This window comes from Taurulus bubalis (genome assembly GCF_910589615.1).
Source record: "Taurulus bubalis genome assembly, chromosome: 17".
Lineage (NCBI taxonomy): Eukaryota > Metazoa > Chordata > Actinopteri > Perciformes > Cottidae > Taurulus > Taurulus bubalis.
Genome location: NC_136605.1, coordinates 11,560,570 through 11,576,938, shown reverse-complemented (window position 1 = coordinate 11,576,938; position 16,369 = coordinate 11,560,570). Strand labels below are relative to the sequence as shown.

Here is a 16,369-nt window from a genome sequence, read left to right as displayed (position 1 = left end):
CTACGTGCACACCCGCCTGCCGCCATCAAAGAGGCGGCGCAAGGTGTAGATTTGAGTGACGGCGACGGTGAGCATGACGAACATGTTGAGGCAGGACCAGAAGGAGACCCGCCACAGGTTGTCCTCCAGCAGGTAGCGGTCCCTCGCCTCCAGAGTCCGCAGCACTGTCAGGATCTGACGGCTCCTCTCCAGGTGCTGGTGCACTGAGTCCAACGTCACCTGGAGGACGCAGAACAGATGGGGGGGATGAAAGTCAGTGCGTTAGTGTGTTACATCAAAAAAGATGAATCAAGGTAATCATAGAGCAGATGCAGTGACTCTCACCCTGATGTCCTCCAGTTGGTACTCCACCAGGCTCTCTGGCATGGCCACGCCCTCCCACTCATTTTGGCCTCCATATGTGCTGCTGCTCAGTCTATTTAGGATCACCTGGAAGAATACCATCTTCTCCGACAGTTTACTGAAGCTGTTGTCGAAACACAGCCGGTAGTCTCCGTCCTCTGTGGGATCCACCCTGCAGGAAAGAAATGAGGAGTGAACTTTTGGAAACGGATGACATTTGCTTCTAAAAAAATGGTTGAAAACCATCCACCATGATAGCAAAAACAAATAAAAAATACTGGATGAAAGTGCTTAGAGTTTTTTAGCATCACATCATAAGCTTTTAAGTGACCCACATGTGAATGGCTTCAGATCTCCTGAAGTCAGAGACCAGCCGGTATCCGCTGGGCGAGATGAGGACGAAGCCAACATCCAGACCCGACCCAGCTATCACCTGCAGAAGACACAGAGGGGTTGATACCTGATCCAAGAACTCACACATTTTCCCCAGCGAGCTGATCGACTTCTATCTGATATTCAAATTAAAGTATGAGCAGCAACAAAGTATGCCACAGTGATAATAAGTGGACAGTTGAGCTATTTGTGTAGGGAAATTCTGTCTCTTGCTTTGCCCTCTCGTGGACGAAGAGCTCAGCGTCCGACACAGTGATAGTCCTGATGGGGATTCGTTGACCTTCTCAAGGTCATGACGTTAGTCGAGATGGGCGAACAGGACCTACGCGTTATGCTGCAGCCTGAGGAGCATCTGTTCCAAGGAAGATGATCCGGTGATCCTGCCAGGCTCTTCCCTGACTACACACTCAGAAATCCCTTCACGCCAACGTACCCTGCAGCTGCTGTTGTAGTATGTGTACAGTCTCAGGGTGTGAAGCAAAGAACAGGTCACGGCCATAAAGTGACAGGTCAGTGCTTTGACTATATGTATTTATGCTTTTTATTCAATATTAATTACGGTGGCTATATATTTTGGATGCATTTAAGATGTCACCATGTTAAGTCCTAGTCCAAGTGCTTGTTCAGAAAGCATGTCAAGTACATTTACATGTGTTTTGGATTCTTTTTCTTCCCCTTTTCTCTATCTCAGGATTGTTAAGTGTCTTCAACAACAGCAGTAGATAGTTGTCTTATCTCATGCAAGACCAAAGTCCAAGGCTCGTTAACTTGTTTTTCAGTTAGACATTATTCAAATCATTAATGAAGTTATTCCAAACTTTAAACACACACACGGACAGAAAGAAAACAATATTTACCTGGTATTCAACTTCTAAGGTGTCGTTCCTCGCTGTAGTTTGGTAAAAACAATCGGTGGTGGCAGCAGATAATAGAAATGTAAACTCCATATCTTTGTTTGGCCCCAAACCCAAAGTCAAGTCTACAGTCAGGATTAAACATGCCAGCAAACAGCGCTCTCCAGACACATTCATCATCCTCAGTCCGCGGTGCGTAGTCCATGTAATCCACTTTCAACAACTTTGAGCAACTCTGTTCTATGTCACACGTTCACAATTGCTGACTGTCATACTCCGACAGTTGGAGAAAAAAAAAAAGCCTCACAATTGAGTTACTTGATCCGAGCTGAATGAGCGGAGCCACTATCTGCCTCCAGCGCTCTGCAGTCTGGACTGCAGCCACATGCAAAACTGAGTTGGAGTGACGAGGTGCAGCAATACATTACATGATGAGCCTGGTGATCCATGATGAGGCCTCGGGTATGAAGGCTCCTTAGTTAAGGTACATTTTGATTTACTTTTGATACTACTTTTGTTTTTATTACTTTTCATATTTTTTGTATTGGTTGAATATAAATATGTTTTCCTACATTATTATTTGCTTCTAACAAACATGCTTGTAATGTCCTCTTCTATCCTGTAGGGGGAGCTGATGGTAAAAGACAAAAAGCCCACCACAGAGTCTTGACATCATGGATGTGTTAAGAAGAAGCTGATATGGGTAAGAGAAGAACTTGCTGAAAACTCAGTAGGGTGGAATACACATTCTGAACGGATGCAGACTGAACCTATGATTTATTATGTTTTAATGCCTGAAGTAATTCCTGTCACAAAAAAAATCTGCAGGTTGCCATATGGCCCACTGGTCCTTGTAATTGTCCTTTTCTAAGATAGAGGGTTGTCCAGGAGTTTTTTATTTTACTAAATTATTACACATTTTGCTGTTGTTGAAAAAAAGTGTGCTACAGTCGAGAAAGTTGTATTAAAACCAAAAAAAAATCGAGCAAGTGCCAACTGACAAATCAGGAGGGGGCAAATTCACAGTGACTTGGTCATTTCCTAACGGGGAGTTAAAGGAATTAGCTTCCCGCATTATTTGATGCATTGTCATCATGAATCGTGCAGCAGTTTTGCTTGTGTTAGGCTTGAGGAGGTGTCTGACAGGTCGCTACCGTGACCTGGTAGTCTAACAACTTTTTACAATGTGTTTTCAGTTCATGAAATTTAATTGTAACATCTGTGGTTGCATAAAAATGGCATATTCAGCATCCGGGTGTACTTAACTCAAAAATCCACTCTCCTGATGCGTCATGTCTGATTTATCTTCATGTCTTTGTGATCGAGACTTGTGTCTAATCACCCTGTTCTCTTTGTGTATTTAATGTATTTTGACTTTTAAATCACCAATCACATTATTACTGGATCAGATTGTTTGTGTGTGTGTGTGTGTGTGTGTGTGTGTGTGTGTGTGTGTGTGTGTGTGTGTGTGTGTGTCACACACAAGCTTAACTCGGAGTGAACAGACTCAGAGTTGGTTGAACACACTCTGATCAGCTGTTCTGGAACCAAAAACGTTTTCCTATCTCGGGTTTAGATAACTCAGACTTCAGGGTTAGACTTATTGTTTGTTAAACCTACTTTCTAAAACCGGGGACTGGTTTAATCTGTTAGTTTTGTAATTGTTTTTTTTTGTCTTTGATTTATTCAGTCTTCCTTCGTTTTGTTCCTTGGAACCAGCTTTGTCACACCTTTTGTTCAATTCAACCTCCCTACCACCATAACAGAGTGAGCCTATCTTTTTTTATATATATATAATCTCTAGTTTTGGCATTTGAAAATTATAAAATATAGTAATAATATTATATAATATAATATATTGTATGCTAGTCTTGCAGTTCTTACTAATTATATAGTTTCTTATTTCCCTTTGTGATAGAGCGTCTGGCAGTTGCAATATTTAAATGAAATATTAGACAGTCAACTTAATAGATGTGCTTGAAGGCCAGAAGGGAGGGAACAGTCCTCGTCAGTGCACCACCACACTGCTGGAATGGCTTTCCACATCCTTACATCACATCATGCTTAATCAGGTTTTTAATTGAGTTTATTTTGCCTTGTGCCCTCGCACTGGTCAGAGAAACAATGCTAACAAAGGCCATCCATTACTAAAGTCTGCAGCATTTCAAAGCCTTCACTCCTGCTGAGACATGAAACTGCCTCATAGATGTGACCCAGAGGACCATGAATAACATTTAAAATGCATCTTCAATGACATACCTGGTCTGAACATGCCACTTCACCTCACCCCTGCTGAGTCTGGTGAGTGGCCTCGATATTTATTTATTTTCATGCCTTGCAGCTGTGTTCTCACCTCTGTGACACGGCACAGAGATTTATTGCTGTGGATAACATCATGACAAGTGGATAAGACCCTGATGTTCAACGTTATTCAGGTCAATATCTGTTGTCAGACTCAACCACAAGCCAGAGAGAGAGAGAGTGAGTGCAAGAGAGGAAGTGTGAATTTAGATATTTTAACATTGCTCTTACAGTAAAGTGGGAGGGTGTGAAGCGCAGGTTAAAATGCATTGTGCTTGGCTTCCCACTTAGCGACCGTAGCCTTCTGCCGTGAGGCTTCGTGACTTATCGATTGGCAGCTTCTGCAGCTACGTCGGGGGAAATAAAAGCTGAATCATTTTAGTGTCTGCAGTCCGGTGCAGACAGGTGTATCTCGGCCTCATTAAGGTGCTTTTGGTGATGCATCTCAAGATCTCTGTCTGTTCTTTATCTGATTCTCCGTGACGTGAGCTATCTCCACTTGAACCAACCACAAGTGAGCCCACCCTTTTTGCTACTTTGTCACCCCCTCTCCGTCACTCAAGTCCCTTTGTCTTCCGCGGCCCCTTTGAAGCAACACCCTCTTGACAACTTCTCCACACAGATTAGTTTTTCAGTGACAGAGTGAGAGAGCACTGTAGGTATGTCGACGGGTGGATATCCCTCTGTGTGTGTGGTGGACACCTACACCACCAGGCCTGAAGTGCCACCCAGGCTGAGTCCGGGGAGACGGAGTGTCGGGGTGGCGCAGACCCTGCTGATCCTGCTGGTGAGCGTGGCGTTGTGCGGCATGGTCATAGAAGCCTGCTTCATCTACCGCCTCTACCGTCCAGGCTCTGTGAGTATCAACCTATAATCTCTGAGTATTTTAGGATGTCTTATCAGCTGAGTGTCACACTGCGGCTTCGTTGATTAATTTTCTTCTGAACCTCATTTCTCTAAATAAGATCTCATTCAGATGGAACACCTTTCCTTAACTCATTTTTCTTTTACTGTTTTCACCCTCGACACAAAACTCTTGCGGTTTAGTTTTTTGGTATTTGTAAGTATTCATAATGGGAATTATCCTCCTTTTCTCAGCAACGTCTTGATTTTCCTCTAAACACTTCAGTCTTATGTATTTATATTGTAATGTATTTTTTTAATCACAAATGGAATTATTTTAAGTTAATGTCAACATTGTGAGTTTCATTTATTAAATATGCAATACAAAGTTGAAACGTGAGATCAGTTACCATTGTTCACACTTTTGAATATACTGTATGCAGTCACATGCTACGTGTGGGGGAACTCAAACGCACTGAAACCAAAGTGGAAACTTCCGCTGTCCAAGAGTTACAGTTGCGGTTGCAGATATCCCCCTCGTGTTATGATAGAGTTATGGTAAGATTTTACAAAAGCAATATCATTAGAATATATTGGGAGAAAAAAGGGCTACACTTTATACAACTCTTTATTCAACATGTATGTGTGCAATGTTGTTCGTGTTTCGTGACGCAAAGGACTCTCGTGATTAGAAACAAAACTGAATCATATGAATGATTGTTTTCCTTAAACTGCTGACGGAGAAATCATTTCACTATTATGGGGAAGAGGGTATGGAGAAGTGCGGCCCTTTTTATTGAAAACTTCACAGGAACCCGGGTGTCAGCGGCGTGCGTGCGTGTTTCCTCATAATGTTGAATGGTCAGAGTTTTCGCTGACTCAGTTTCTTGTCGTCTTCTGATGCTCTGTGTGATGGCAGCAGTCACCGGGGAGAGGGGCACGGACAAGGTTATGTACAAAGAGTACAAACAAGGGACAGGGAAAATAGAAAGTGGTCTATTTCCTGTAGCATGATCGTCATCTATGTTCAGCTCATTACCAGAAAGACATGCCTGTCCTACATTGTTCTGCAGAAAGATAAGTCGCAAAAAAAACTAATTTCAGATTTGATGATTTAATGTGCTCTGAGTTTTTTTACATCCTATTCTTAGAGCTCAGTCACATGTCAGCTACTACAGTCATTGCACGTCAACCAAGAGTAAAACCATTTTTCCTTCCATTGCAGGCCGCCTCAGCATCGTTCTCTAAGCACATCGCAGGTATGTCTCAGCACTTATTCTTATAAATATCGCTTCAGTTACTTAAGCCACATTAATGACACTTTGTCTGGTCCTCACACAGGTCCAGTCGTTACTTCTCCCCCTAAAACTCCCAGTCGTGGTATTCCTCCTCCTTCCAAACCGGTTGCTCATCTGACAGGTGAGAGCAGTGATCATATTCCTATAATTTATTCATTATTTAAAACCCTGTTTTAAAATTCTGAATACATTATGGTGACGTTGTATGAATATAATTATTAATCAGACTTTACATTGTTGCTGTTTTTTCCTCAGATGGACAAGATGTAGTGCACGGAAAACAAATCATGGCATGGAGCATGAATGCCGACCCTCTCCTCTTTGAAATGGGTTACCAAAACAATAGTCTCGTTATTCAGAAGGGCGGTTATTACCATGTCTATTCCAAGGTTTCCTTCGTTGACATTGATGTATTTTACCACTCTATTAATCGGAAAACTGAACGGTACTATGGGGAAAGTATTCCCCTCCTGATGTCCAGGAGATTCTCCAAGAGATCCAATAACATCCAATCCAACAGTTACCTGGCCGGAGTGTTTTACCTCACCAAAGACGATGCTCTTTTTGTGAAAGTGAGCCACACCTCACACATTGCGCGATTCAAAGCTTATGAGAACATCTTTGGTGCATATATGATATAAATATCACATTGATATTTCACCATGAGTCCGAAAGTAAGTAAATATAAGTGAACTATAAATGTTATGAGGCTTGATTGATTCTTCTTAATGATTCTCTTTATGAAGAAAAAATAGGCCCATAACCGGAAAGATGGGTTGGGTGTAAAAACCTCATTGCATGATATGAAGGCCAGGGCAATGCGGGGGGCTTTCCTATTGGGGGGTTGAACTTCACATTTTAAAGTATGTTTTACATTATAAAATGAATGTTTTCTTATCAGGGATTTTTATATGTTTCCTTTATACTTAAATCGTGTTTGTCTGAATGTTGACCAATGACTCCTTTAAAACCTTTGTACATTGTTCTTTGTCTTTTAAGTATAAACGTATGTTTCATGCTAAAATGAAAAACATAAACTGTCTGCATTTATTTTCGTTCTTGCTGTAATACATAATGCACTCTATTTATTGATTGCTTCAGTGGTAGAATAAATTATATAATTGCTTTATTTCTGCTGTATTTATGTACAATAATGTTGACAAAATACTGAAATATACAGATAATGTTTTTAAAGAGTCTTGTTTGTTGGTTTTCTCAAGCCTTATTTTTATTTTTTTTAACAAGGCCATCGTGTAGCTGAAGAGAACTCTCTTCCTGCAGCGTCAGATGAGGCCATGCAGGAGCCGACGCTTCGATGTCTCAGTAGCACACGTTTCACCACTCAGTCCAACCACACGACTTCACTGCAGAGAAAGTCTAGTACTGTGACACATAATATTGCTTTTTCAGTATAGCAGTATAACTTATATGACAAATGTACTTGAGTTTGAGGGTTGAGAGCCACCAATATGTGTTTTCCACACATTTAGATCAGCATACCTTTCTACTGTAATGCTTTAGATGATTATTTCCACTCCATCCCCTTGGTGACAAGCATGTTTCCTTGCACAAACGAAAGAATCTCTCTTTTGTGTCTAGTTGCGCTTTCCCTATTCGAAGAAGCTGCTCTTGAAAACACCCGCAGAGTTGTATGTTAGTCAACTGGAGAGGAAGTGGTGTGTGTGTGTGTGTGTGTGTGTGTGTGTGTGTGTGTGGGGGGGGGGGGGGGGGGACATCAGCAGCAGATTGCCTGACTCACTTTCCAGACAGCGGTGGATGGTGAACATTTAGCAGGACTGTGCGTGTGTGTGTGTGTGTGCGTGTGTGTATAGGTGGATGGTTAATTTGTTTTCCCTCAGTCATGCACTACGAGTTTTGTTCAAATTGGTAAAACGCTCTGAGTTGAGACTAATTACGGTTAAGGCTTTTGCTACATATAGTCTGAATTCATAAGTCAACATATGATCTATTAAAGCAAGTCTCATTTCATGAATGCCTCTTGATGTGTGTGTAAGTCATCATCTTCCAGCGCTGGCGGACCTGTGCGGTGTGAGAGACTGTAGTAGCAGAGGAGGGGGAACCGTGTCAGCTGTGGTTGGGATTCATGCAGTTGAGTTTTCTCTCATGATTAAACTTTAGTCTACAGATGACTTTTATAAAGGACTTATGTGGGATGACAACACTCTGTATTTGATTACGATAACCAGCTAATTATTCACACTCCCATGGATGAAACCAACATGTTCTATTGTTAATGCACGTCTGTGTTATCACATATCAATCTGTGGAGACACTCAACATTTGTTCTACCACTACCTATTCGTCACTTGGAAGCCTTGACTCTACAATGAACAATGTGTGACGCTAACGGAAAGGAGGTCATGCAGCACACAGTCCACAGCTAAATACTGTCCCCTTGTGTTGGCCTGTAGAGCAGGGGTTCTTAAACCATTCAAATATGGGGCCCACTCAAATATTAACACTGTATTGGATTATTAACTAATTGATCTCACTCTATTTGTATTGAATAACTAACTCAAATCTACCTACAGTTCAACAAGCAAAAAATAAATGACATGATGCAATGTGATCATCACAAAGACATTTATTGATCATGTGTATGTAAACCTGCACAGACAACAAGTCATGGAACAAATCAAGCTAATACAATAACTCATTTAAAGGCTCAAGTCAGGTGTATTAACATACAAATAACTAATAATTTGATTTTTCAAGGTAGACTCTCAGAAAAACGGAGATTTTTTTTAAAAATTTGATAAATAATGTGTGGTAATAAGATAAATACACTGCACAATTATTAGGAAAGTATTTTTTTTTAGGATTAATTGTATTATTGAACAACTACAGTGCTCTCGGTTAACAACATGTTAATAAACCTTAAATGTTTAAGACAGTAAAAGTGAGGTTTGTACTTTCTTAAGAGAATATCTGTGTGTTCACAATTATTGGGCAACTATTAGTGTGCAGACAAGTGTGCACACAATTCAAAATAATAATTTTCTAATTAAATAAACTGTAAATACCATTTACAAATTAAAATATAGCCTTATGATGTGAATATATGCTTCAGCAGTCTTTATGTTTGCAGAACCAGAAGTTGCTCTTCAAATGTGACAGATGCCTTTCACAGCACATTTGGAGTTGCCAGTCAGTGACAGACAAACCTTTTCTTCATTTATAGTACATTGTCCTTTATCTGGAAGAATCCCACCGGCTTTGCCACGAGCATTGGATGTTTGGTCTTTAGATATCGCTTTAGCTTTGAAGCCTTCAGCGCTGCGTTAGCGAGCGAGGCTAGCGTTAGCCCTCACTCCACACAGGCTTAGGGCTCTGCCTCGTTACCTCTATTCACAAAGCCCTACGTCGTGAAGTCAGGATTATACTTGCACAAACATTTAGACGTTTGGGGGGTTGTTCAGCAGCACTTTCGTCTTCATGTTTTCGTTTTAAATACTTCTCTATAACGTTTTTGGCGGCCCTCTAGGTCAGTGGTTCTCAACCTTCTTTCGGTTATGTACCCCGTGTGAAATATTTGTTCAGCCAAGCCCCTAACCAGCGCAAAGCATGTTTGGTTGAAAAAAAGATGTAATACACAGACATTGCTGTGCCATCAGTGTCTGATTTAATATAGAATCAATACAATTCAGTTTATGAATTTACACTTATATGTCATTGAATATTTATTAAATAACTATTTTAAAAGGACTTTTGAATAGATGCACATTTTTATTTAGATTATTTTAATCTCACGTAACCCCTGGGGTTACTTCCAGGGGTACACGCACCCCGATTTGAGAACCACTGCTCTAGGTGGCGCTCGCGGCCCAATGGGGGGCCGCGGCCCTATGGTTAAGAATCACTAACGTAGAGAACATTGCACCACTGTAAATCATCACAGCCCTGTTTAGTTATGTCCACTTACTTCTTCTCTTTAACTCAAAGAGCTCAGCAAAGTTTTAGATTTGAACTTAACTGTTCAAGTTAAAACTTAGTTAAACTTACAATAATGCCTTGACTCTTTAAGTTATCAGAAAAAAAGAAGAAGAAAAGACTGGAAAAGGCGGGAGTGGGGTTTAAAAAAAAAATGCTGTCATGTTTGTGTTTTAGGTAAACTATCTTTTTTAAACCATGGCCAGGTTGAAGCCTGGCCATAATCTACTGGTTAAACACTGCAGATAAGTCATATACTTAAATTAAATTCCAATGAAAATTTAGGCATTTTGATTTTGTGGTAAACAAGAAAGGACTATTTCCACCGGCGGAGGGAGCGCGCTGAGGATTCTTTTCGCTTTGCTTGGGCACATGAAGGTGAGTTAAACTTAAACTTACTTAATTAATAGCATGTGTAACGTTAGTAATGTAACAGTTATGTAACTCATGCTTGTCAATGGTCTGGAAAGGCTAACTTTGTGGCTTTAATGTTTAGCTAGAACTTCTTCTAAGACAAATGGTTGACCTATTTTATCCCTCTTGCAGTTGATAAAACGTAATTAATGTAGAAGTATAAGCTGGTTCATTTTTTAAAGTGACCACAATTTTCCTTCATTATTTCATGCTTCATTTAAATTACGTGTTTCACTCAACACCCTTCCCCCTCCAACTATCTTGTTCGGTTAGCTAGCTAGCTAGCTAGCGCGTGCTAGCTAGCTAGCTAGCTAACACGAACTTTAAGCAGTCTGAATGTATAGTCATACGGCTGAGGGATTCATATTGACCGGCTAAGTCATTACCCATGCTTTGCTTGCTCTTTGTATTTTATTTTGACCTGACAGTAGGCAAAATGTATGTATTTATGTGTTGATATTTAGTTGTATGCCCCTATGCACTATATATATAAATAAAACTCACATCTAATATTTTTATTTCATATATATACATATATATAAATATATGTATATATATATATGAAATAAAAATATTAGATGTGAGTTTTATTTTTCTGAAACACAAATTTGAATTTATCGTGCAATTCATTTGTTTTTGTTCTGTTTACAGATATCATCAAGACTGTCCAGTACGTGATGTGGAAATGTAAGTTTTGTGCATTCTCGTCAATGGACAATGAAGAATAATCCATCATTATAAACAGCATCATGGACATCATCGGTGGTGTTTAGGCCTTCTCTGTACTTAAATACCTTTGGTGTTGCATTCATCTACTCTTGTCTGTTTTTGTAGGATACAAACCAGAGCCGAAGAACAGCTGCCCTGCTTGGTCTTCCATGCTATTTTTCAGAGGATTCCTCCGACATAATCCAGATGTAGGATGTATGTAAGACACTGTATTTACACATGTACTACACTCAATGGTTGTAATGCAACAATGTAACATGTTTTGTGTTTATTAGTTTTTTACCCATAGCCGTACTCATTTTTATAGAGATTTTGCATAATTGCAAAATACCTTTTCAATGGAGTCTCCTTCACCTTTTTTGTTTTAGGGATTTTTAATGAGGACTCTCAAAACATTGAACTAGTACTATTTTGGAGATGTCAGTTAAGATGTGAATGTCTTTATATGTCTTCAGGTTCATGGAGAAACCCTGGATGAATGCAGGTTGGACTGTTAATGAGACGCGAAGGCATTCTGCATGATTCACTTTGGAAGTCTTCGACGTAGTAGCAGAGAAGTGTCACGATGTTGGTTTGTCTGGTGTCCTGTCTTATTGTGAAGTCCTTGTCTTGTGTGTCCTCTGTGTTCCTGCACTTCCTCCCTTGTGATTGTCCGTGATTGTCTGTCTGCCCTGTTCCCTGATTGTGCATTCCTTTCACCTGTGCTGCCCTCAGTGTTTCCACCTGTTCCTTGTAAGAATTATTGGTCATTTCTGTTTTATAAAGCAAGCAAACTTTAAATTAAAGTCAGTCAAAATAACATTTATATGCAAGTTGAAACAAATTTGGAATGTAAGTCCTCTTAACTTGAAATGGCAAGTTGTATACACATGGTAAAGTAATTTTAACTTGTAACTGTGAGTTACATAAAAGCACAAATGTGCGTTTGTTTGACTAGCTCAGGAAAGTTTTCTCAAACTGACAATGTAAAAACACTCTTTGTTTTAACTTGGTGGATCAAGTTCAAACAACAAGGGACAAATGGTTCACTCAACTCTGACAACTTGACTCATAATGTTGAGACAACTAGCACGTTGTAGTTCCATCAACCTTATAAACTTTAATTTATCAGTTGAATCAAAGGAAATTTCAAGTTGAGTCAACTAGATTTCTCAAGGCAGCAGGTAAACTTTTGTTTGCAAGTTGAACTGGCTTGAAATGTCTTACAGTGAGGGACCACTTTGAAAAATAAATTACGCACTTTGCTGGTGACACGTGTGATATTGTAACCCCACTTTCTTTGGTAGTGTTCCCCAGTCCTTCTGGCCTTTTTAAGACAGTCAACAAGCAACTACATTCAACTGTTGCACTTGTTACTCTCCATCCTGTCACCTGTCCCCTGGACACAATGTTAGGAACTACATTTTACTCTAAAGGGTGTTATAAGTGTTATAATTAATAACATAATAATTACTCAAAGTAATAATACAACTTGACTCTTCAAGGCAACAATAACAATCTGGAATCATTCCGTCTAAAATATATATAAGATATATATATATATATATATATATATATATATATATATCTTCCACAGTGTATTGTAACAACATAAATTAGTAATGTAAATTTAAGCCAAATAACCCCAAAATAAAATGCCATATTTGATCAAGGGAAAAGTCCAGTAGCTGGATTTATGATGTTGTTCTCTCCAAAAAAAAAACATGTCTTAAATTCTGGCAAATATATTATTATAATATGTGACATATTTTACTAACAAGCTTGAAAGAGCATGTTATTCACAGATTGCACATTGAAAACATGACTGGCACCACACACTGGCACCACACACCACAAACACGCTGTCAGTGTTGTTTGGGTGGCTGACGATGGAAATGAGGGTTTTCACAGAAGTCTCTGTGCGGATAGACGACTCGACGTCGGGGAGTGGAAAGCAAAGGCGGGAACCGACCAACCAACCCATGCAGAGACCTTTAATAAATGACACCGAGTGGGTGGTAAATGGGTCTGTTATGTACATTTGAATTCAGCTACTTGGACCTTTCCTCCTCAGTAATCGAAAGCTGTGGTGGCAACAGCTAATGCAGTTACAGATATGGGACTCTGTGGCTGAGGATTGGAACGGTTTTTAGATGAAACCTCAGAAACTTGGAAAATGTTTGTCTTGCCGGTGATGACGAGCATCATGTTCCAGTGACTTTTTGTGTACTGCATCTTTATTGCTTTGTCAGATAGGATGCTGGATGTTTGTGTAAGGTGCCGATTTCTGTTTATTTTGCTCTGTCAGACTCTGGAGGGAATATTCTTCGACAGCATATGGCAGGGAGGGTCCCTCTGTTTCTTTCTATTAGTGACTAATTATCTGCGGGGTCCCGCTGTTAACTCACAACCTCTCACTTTCACTTCATTCCAGGGTCTCGAAAATGACTCACAGTCAAAAGCGCATCTTTGATATTTCATTGATATTTCATTTGCTTTGTTGAGCTTCATATTGGGGCTTTTAAACACATAAAATGTAGTAAACAGTATGACAAAAATATAGTTTTTAATTAGGGAGCTGTTTTCATAGCAGGAGTTACAGTATGTTGCTGTTGTCGGATGTAAAGACACAATTGTTTAAATGTTCCCAGAATAAATGCAATGCTTTTTTTAATGTGCATGTTCACACTAAACGTCGGAGTTTGCGAGCAGCTCCTTGCTGCGTAAAACATAAGTGAAAACCTTCGACAAAACCAAACATTTCCTTCAACAACATGAAATGAAACTTTACACATAAACCACCACGAGTCAAGATTTCATGTGTCATAATTAAGCAATAAGGTACGAGAGGCAGTACTGTATCGTCAATAATGTACTGTTCAAGGGTGTTGTTAGGCCCAACATGCAGCGGAGGGCCGGCAAACCCTTGAACTGTACATTATTGTCGATACAGTATTGCCTCGAGTTTATAATACGGTTACCTGTGACTTTATAAATAGTAATAGTAAGCTTCCTTTCAGCACAAAATAGTTGTAGCCACCAAACGTTGTGTATCGCATTTCAGCGACAGAGAAAATATGTGTGTAGGTGCGTCCCGTATGTGTATGGCGTTGCCGCACATACGGGACTATAAAACTGACTGCAGGTTGAAAGGCCGGTTGAAAGCAGGGTGGAGGATGACACTCAGCCATCGATGTAAAGAAGTGCTCTTGCTGCTTCTGTCCGTCTTTTCTCCGTCATTTTTCTCCTCCATGATGTTTAGAGAACTTGCCTCGCGTTGGGAAATTACCGACATAATTATCTCTCACTGGAAATGATCACGATTTTGTGATCAAACCCTTTTCATTCCTCCTCTTAGTTTCCGGTTTGATGCACTCGCTCCCCGCTAACTAGTCTGCTCTCAGAGCGTTATCTGCTCCGCTCTCCTGATTGTGAGCCGTATCAACGTTTGACTGTACAGCAGGAACAGGGACCACAAATACATTATTCACCGCTGACATTCTCATCAAAAGTCATTCCCCCCAAAATATCAAAGTTTACACAAAACATGTTTGGTAACTGTCAAGCTTGAAATGACAACTAACGGTCGCGCAATTTAAATCTACCTGTTATTTTAAGTGCGCACTGATATGGGTCTACGCTCTACATGTAAACAACTGTGGCTAAATGGTTAGGGTTGGAGGTTCGAGCCCCGGCCCCCCTAGTCCAGGTCGTTGTGTCCTTGAGCAAGACACCTAACCCCTAATTGCTCCCCGTTGCAGTGTATAGAGTAAAAATGTAAGTTGCTTTGGATAAAAGCGTCAGCTAAATGTAATGTAAACAGGCTGTACAGTACTTTATGGCTCTGTGACTCACCTCAACCAATCAGAATGCTTGATTTAATCTACCCGTATTATAATGTGTTATACAGATGGTGAAGGATATTTGGAGGTTAGTTCTGTCAAGTCCTTTCACTTTTCATATTAAAATGAAAATATAATATAATATAACAAACACATTGTTCAATTCAGTTTCTTACAATTATTTCAGATTGTGTAAACACCATAATGTTCCATAACACCATGTCTAAACAAATAAATCCTATCTATATTTTGTTCTTAAATACTAACAAACCATGTTGTCTAGTTTTTACAATTCTAGCTAGATATAATTTCAATAAATAATAAAGAAAAAACTGTACATTCCAGTGACTCCTAACAATAAAACAATCAAGTGCTGTTTCACTGACTAACAGTGTGCTCCTCGGTCACAGCCATTTGTGGAGCAATGAGCAATTTGCTTTTCTGATACAAAAATCCCCCCAAACAAACAACATATATCATGTTCCTTTTGTCATACAACACAGCTGAGTTTGAAAAAGTTTTTCCTGAAGCACAACAGCAGAGAATAAGATATTTAGTGACATCAACCATAGACTGATCCTGAAGCTGCTTTACTTTGCTGACATTATTGGACGTCAAAAATAATTTAAAGGGGAGGGGTTTCTACCACGCATGTGGGTAAAATGCATTCTTCAGTCACCTCTCTGAATGCAGGAAGAAGGGATTTGCTGATTGGGTGATCCAAAGGCAAAGACAATAAGTACACTTTTGCCCTTAACCACACCATCTCGAATAAATATATATCAGAGCTTCATCTAAGGCTTGTCCATGTAGATGATGTCCAGGTGGGTAAGAGATTCCTCAATGAGTTCTTCAGTGGTTGGCAGGTGGACCTCCAGGGAGCTTTGAGCAGGCAGCTCCTCTACCTTGCCGAGGAGGCCTGTGCAGCATGTGAGCGTGTTAATCCAACCCTGCAGGATAACTTTGTTGTCACTCTTCATACTGACTGTGTGCTGCGATCCCCCTGTTGTATTACATGAAGACAGTGTCACCTGAAGATTGAGTAAGAAATATCCATCCTTCATTATTTTCAGAACTCTTCCTCCTTCTTCTTCTGAAACCAGGCCTTTAGCTGGATTCTTTGACGACCATTTCATTTGCCCGTGGACTGTGGGTGAGAGAAAAGTTTCAGTTAGCTGTGGGTTTGTTTTCTTAAAACTTCATTCTGAATATCCTGTAGTGAGTTTCCCATCAAGCAAATGTGTATTTCTGTGTTCTGTGTATTGAGGAAATGACATGTGATGCAATCGTATTTGCTGGAGTTACTCATTCCCTCTCACCAGGCCGTTGTCTGTATTTCCAACAGCTTGTGAATAGTGATCTGACGCATTGTGTACAGATTGTTGTAGCCTTTGTCATACATCTGAATATGGAAGTACTTGAA

The 16,369-nt window shown here is 40.0% G+C and overlaps 2 protein-coding genes across 2 annotated transcripts; one reads left to right on the top strand and one right to left on the bottom strand.

The window, feature by feature from the left end:
- tmed1a (transmembrane p24 trafficking protein 1a) lies at positions 1 to 1,769 on the bottom strand (the record flags this gene model as incomplete). Its single annotated transcript, XM_079233278.1, has 4 exons — positions 1 to 219; positions 325 to 514; positions 678 to 775; positions 1,593 to 1,769. 4 exons carry the CDS (start codon positions 1,767 to 1,769, stop codon positions 1 to 3), a joined length of 684 nt encoding a protein of 227 aa, XP_079089404.1.
- Positions 1,770 to 4,551: 2,782 nt separating this feature from the next.
- Positions 4,552 to 11,622, top strand: tnfsf14 (TNF superfamily member 14; the record flags this gene model as incomplete). Its single annotated transcript, XM_079233596.1, has 6 exons — positions 4,552 to 4,750; positions 4,856 to 4,950; positions 5,959 to 5,992; positions 6,075 to 6,152; positions 6,287 to 6,420; positions 11,581 to 11,622. The coding sequence occupies 6 exons, from the start codon at positions 4,552 to 4,554 to the stop codon at positions 11,620 to 11,622; spliced, it is 582 nt and encodes a 193-aa protein (XP_079089722.1).
- Positions 11,623 to 16,369: the final 4,747 nt, after the last annotated feature.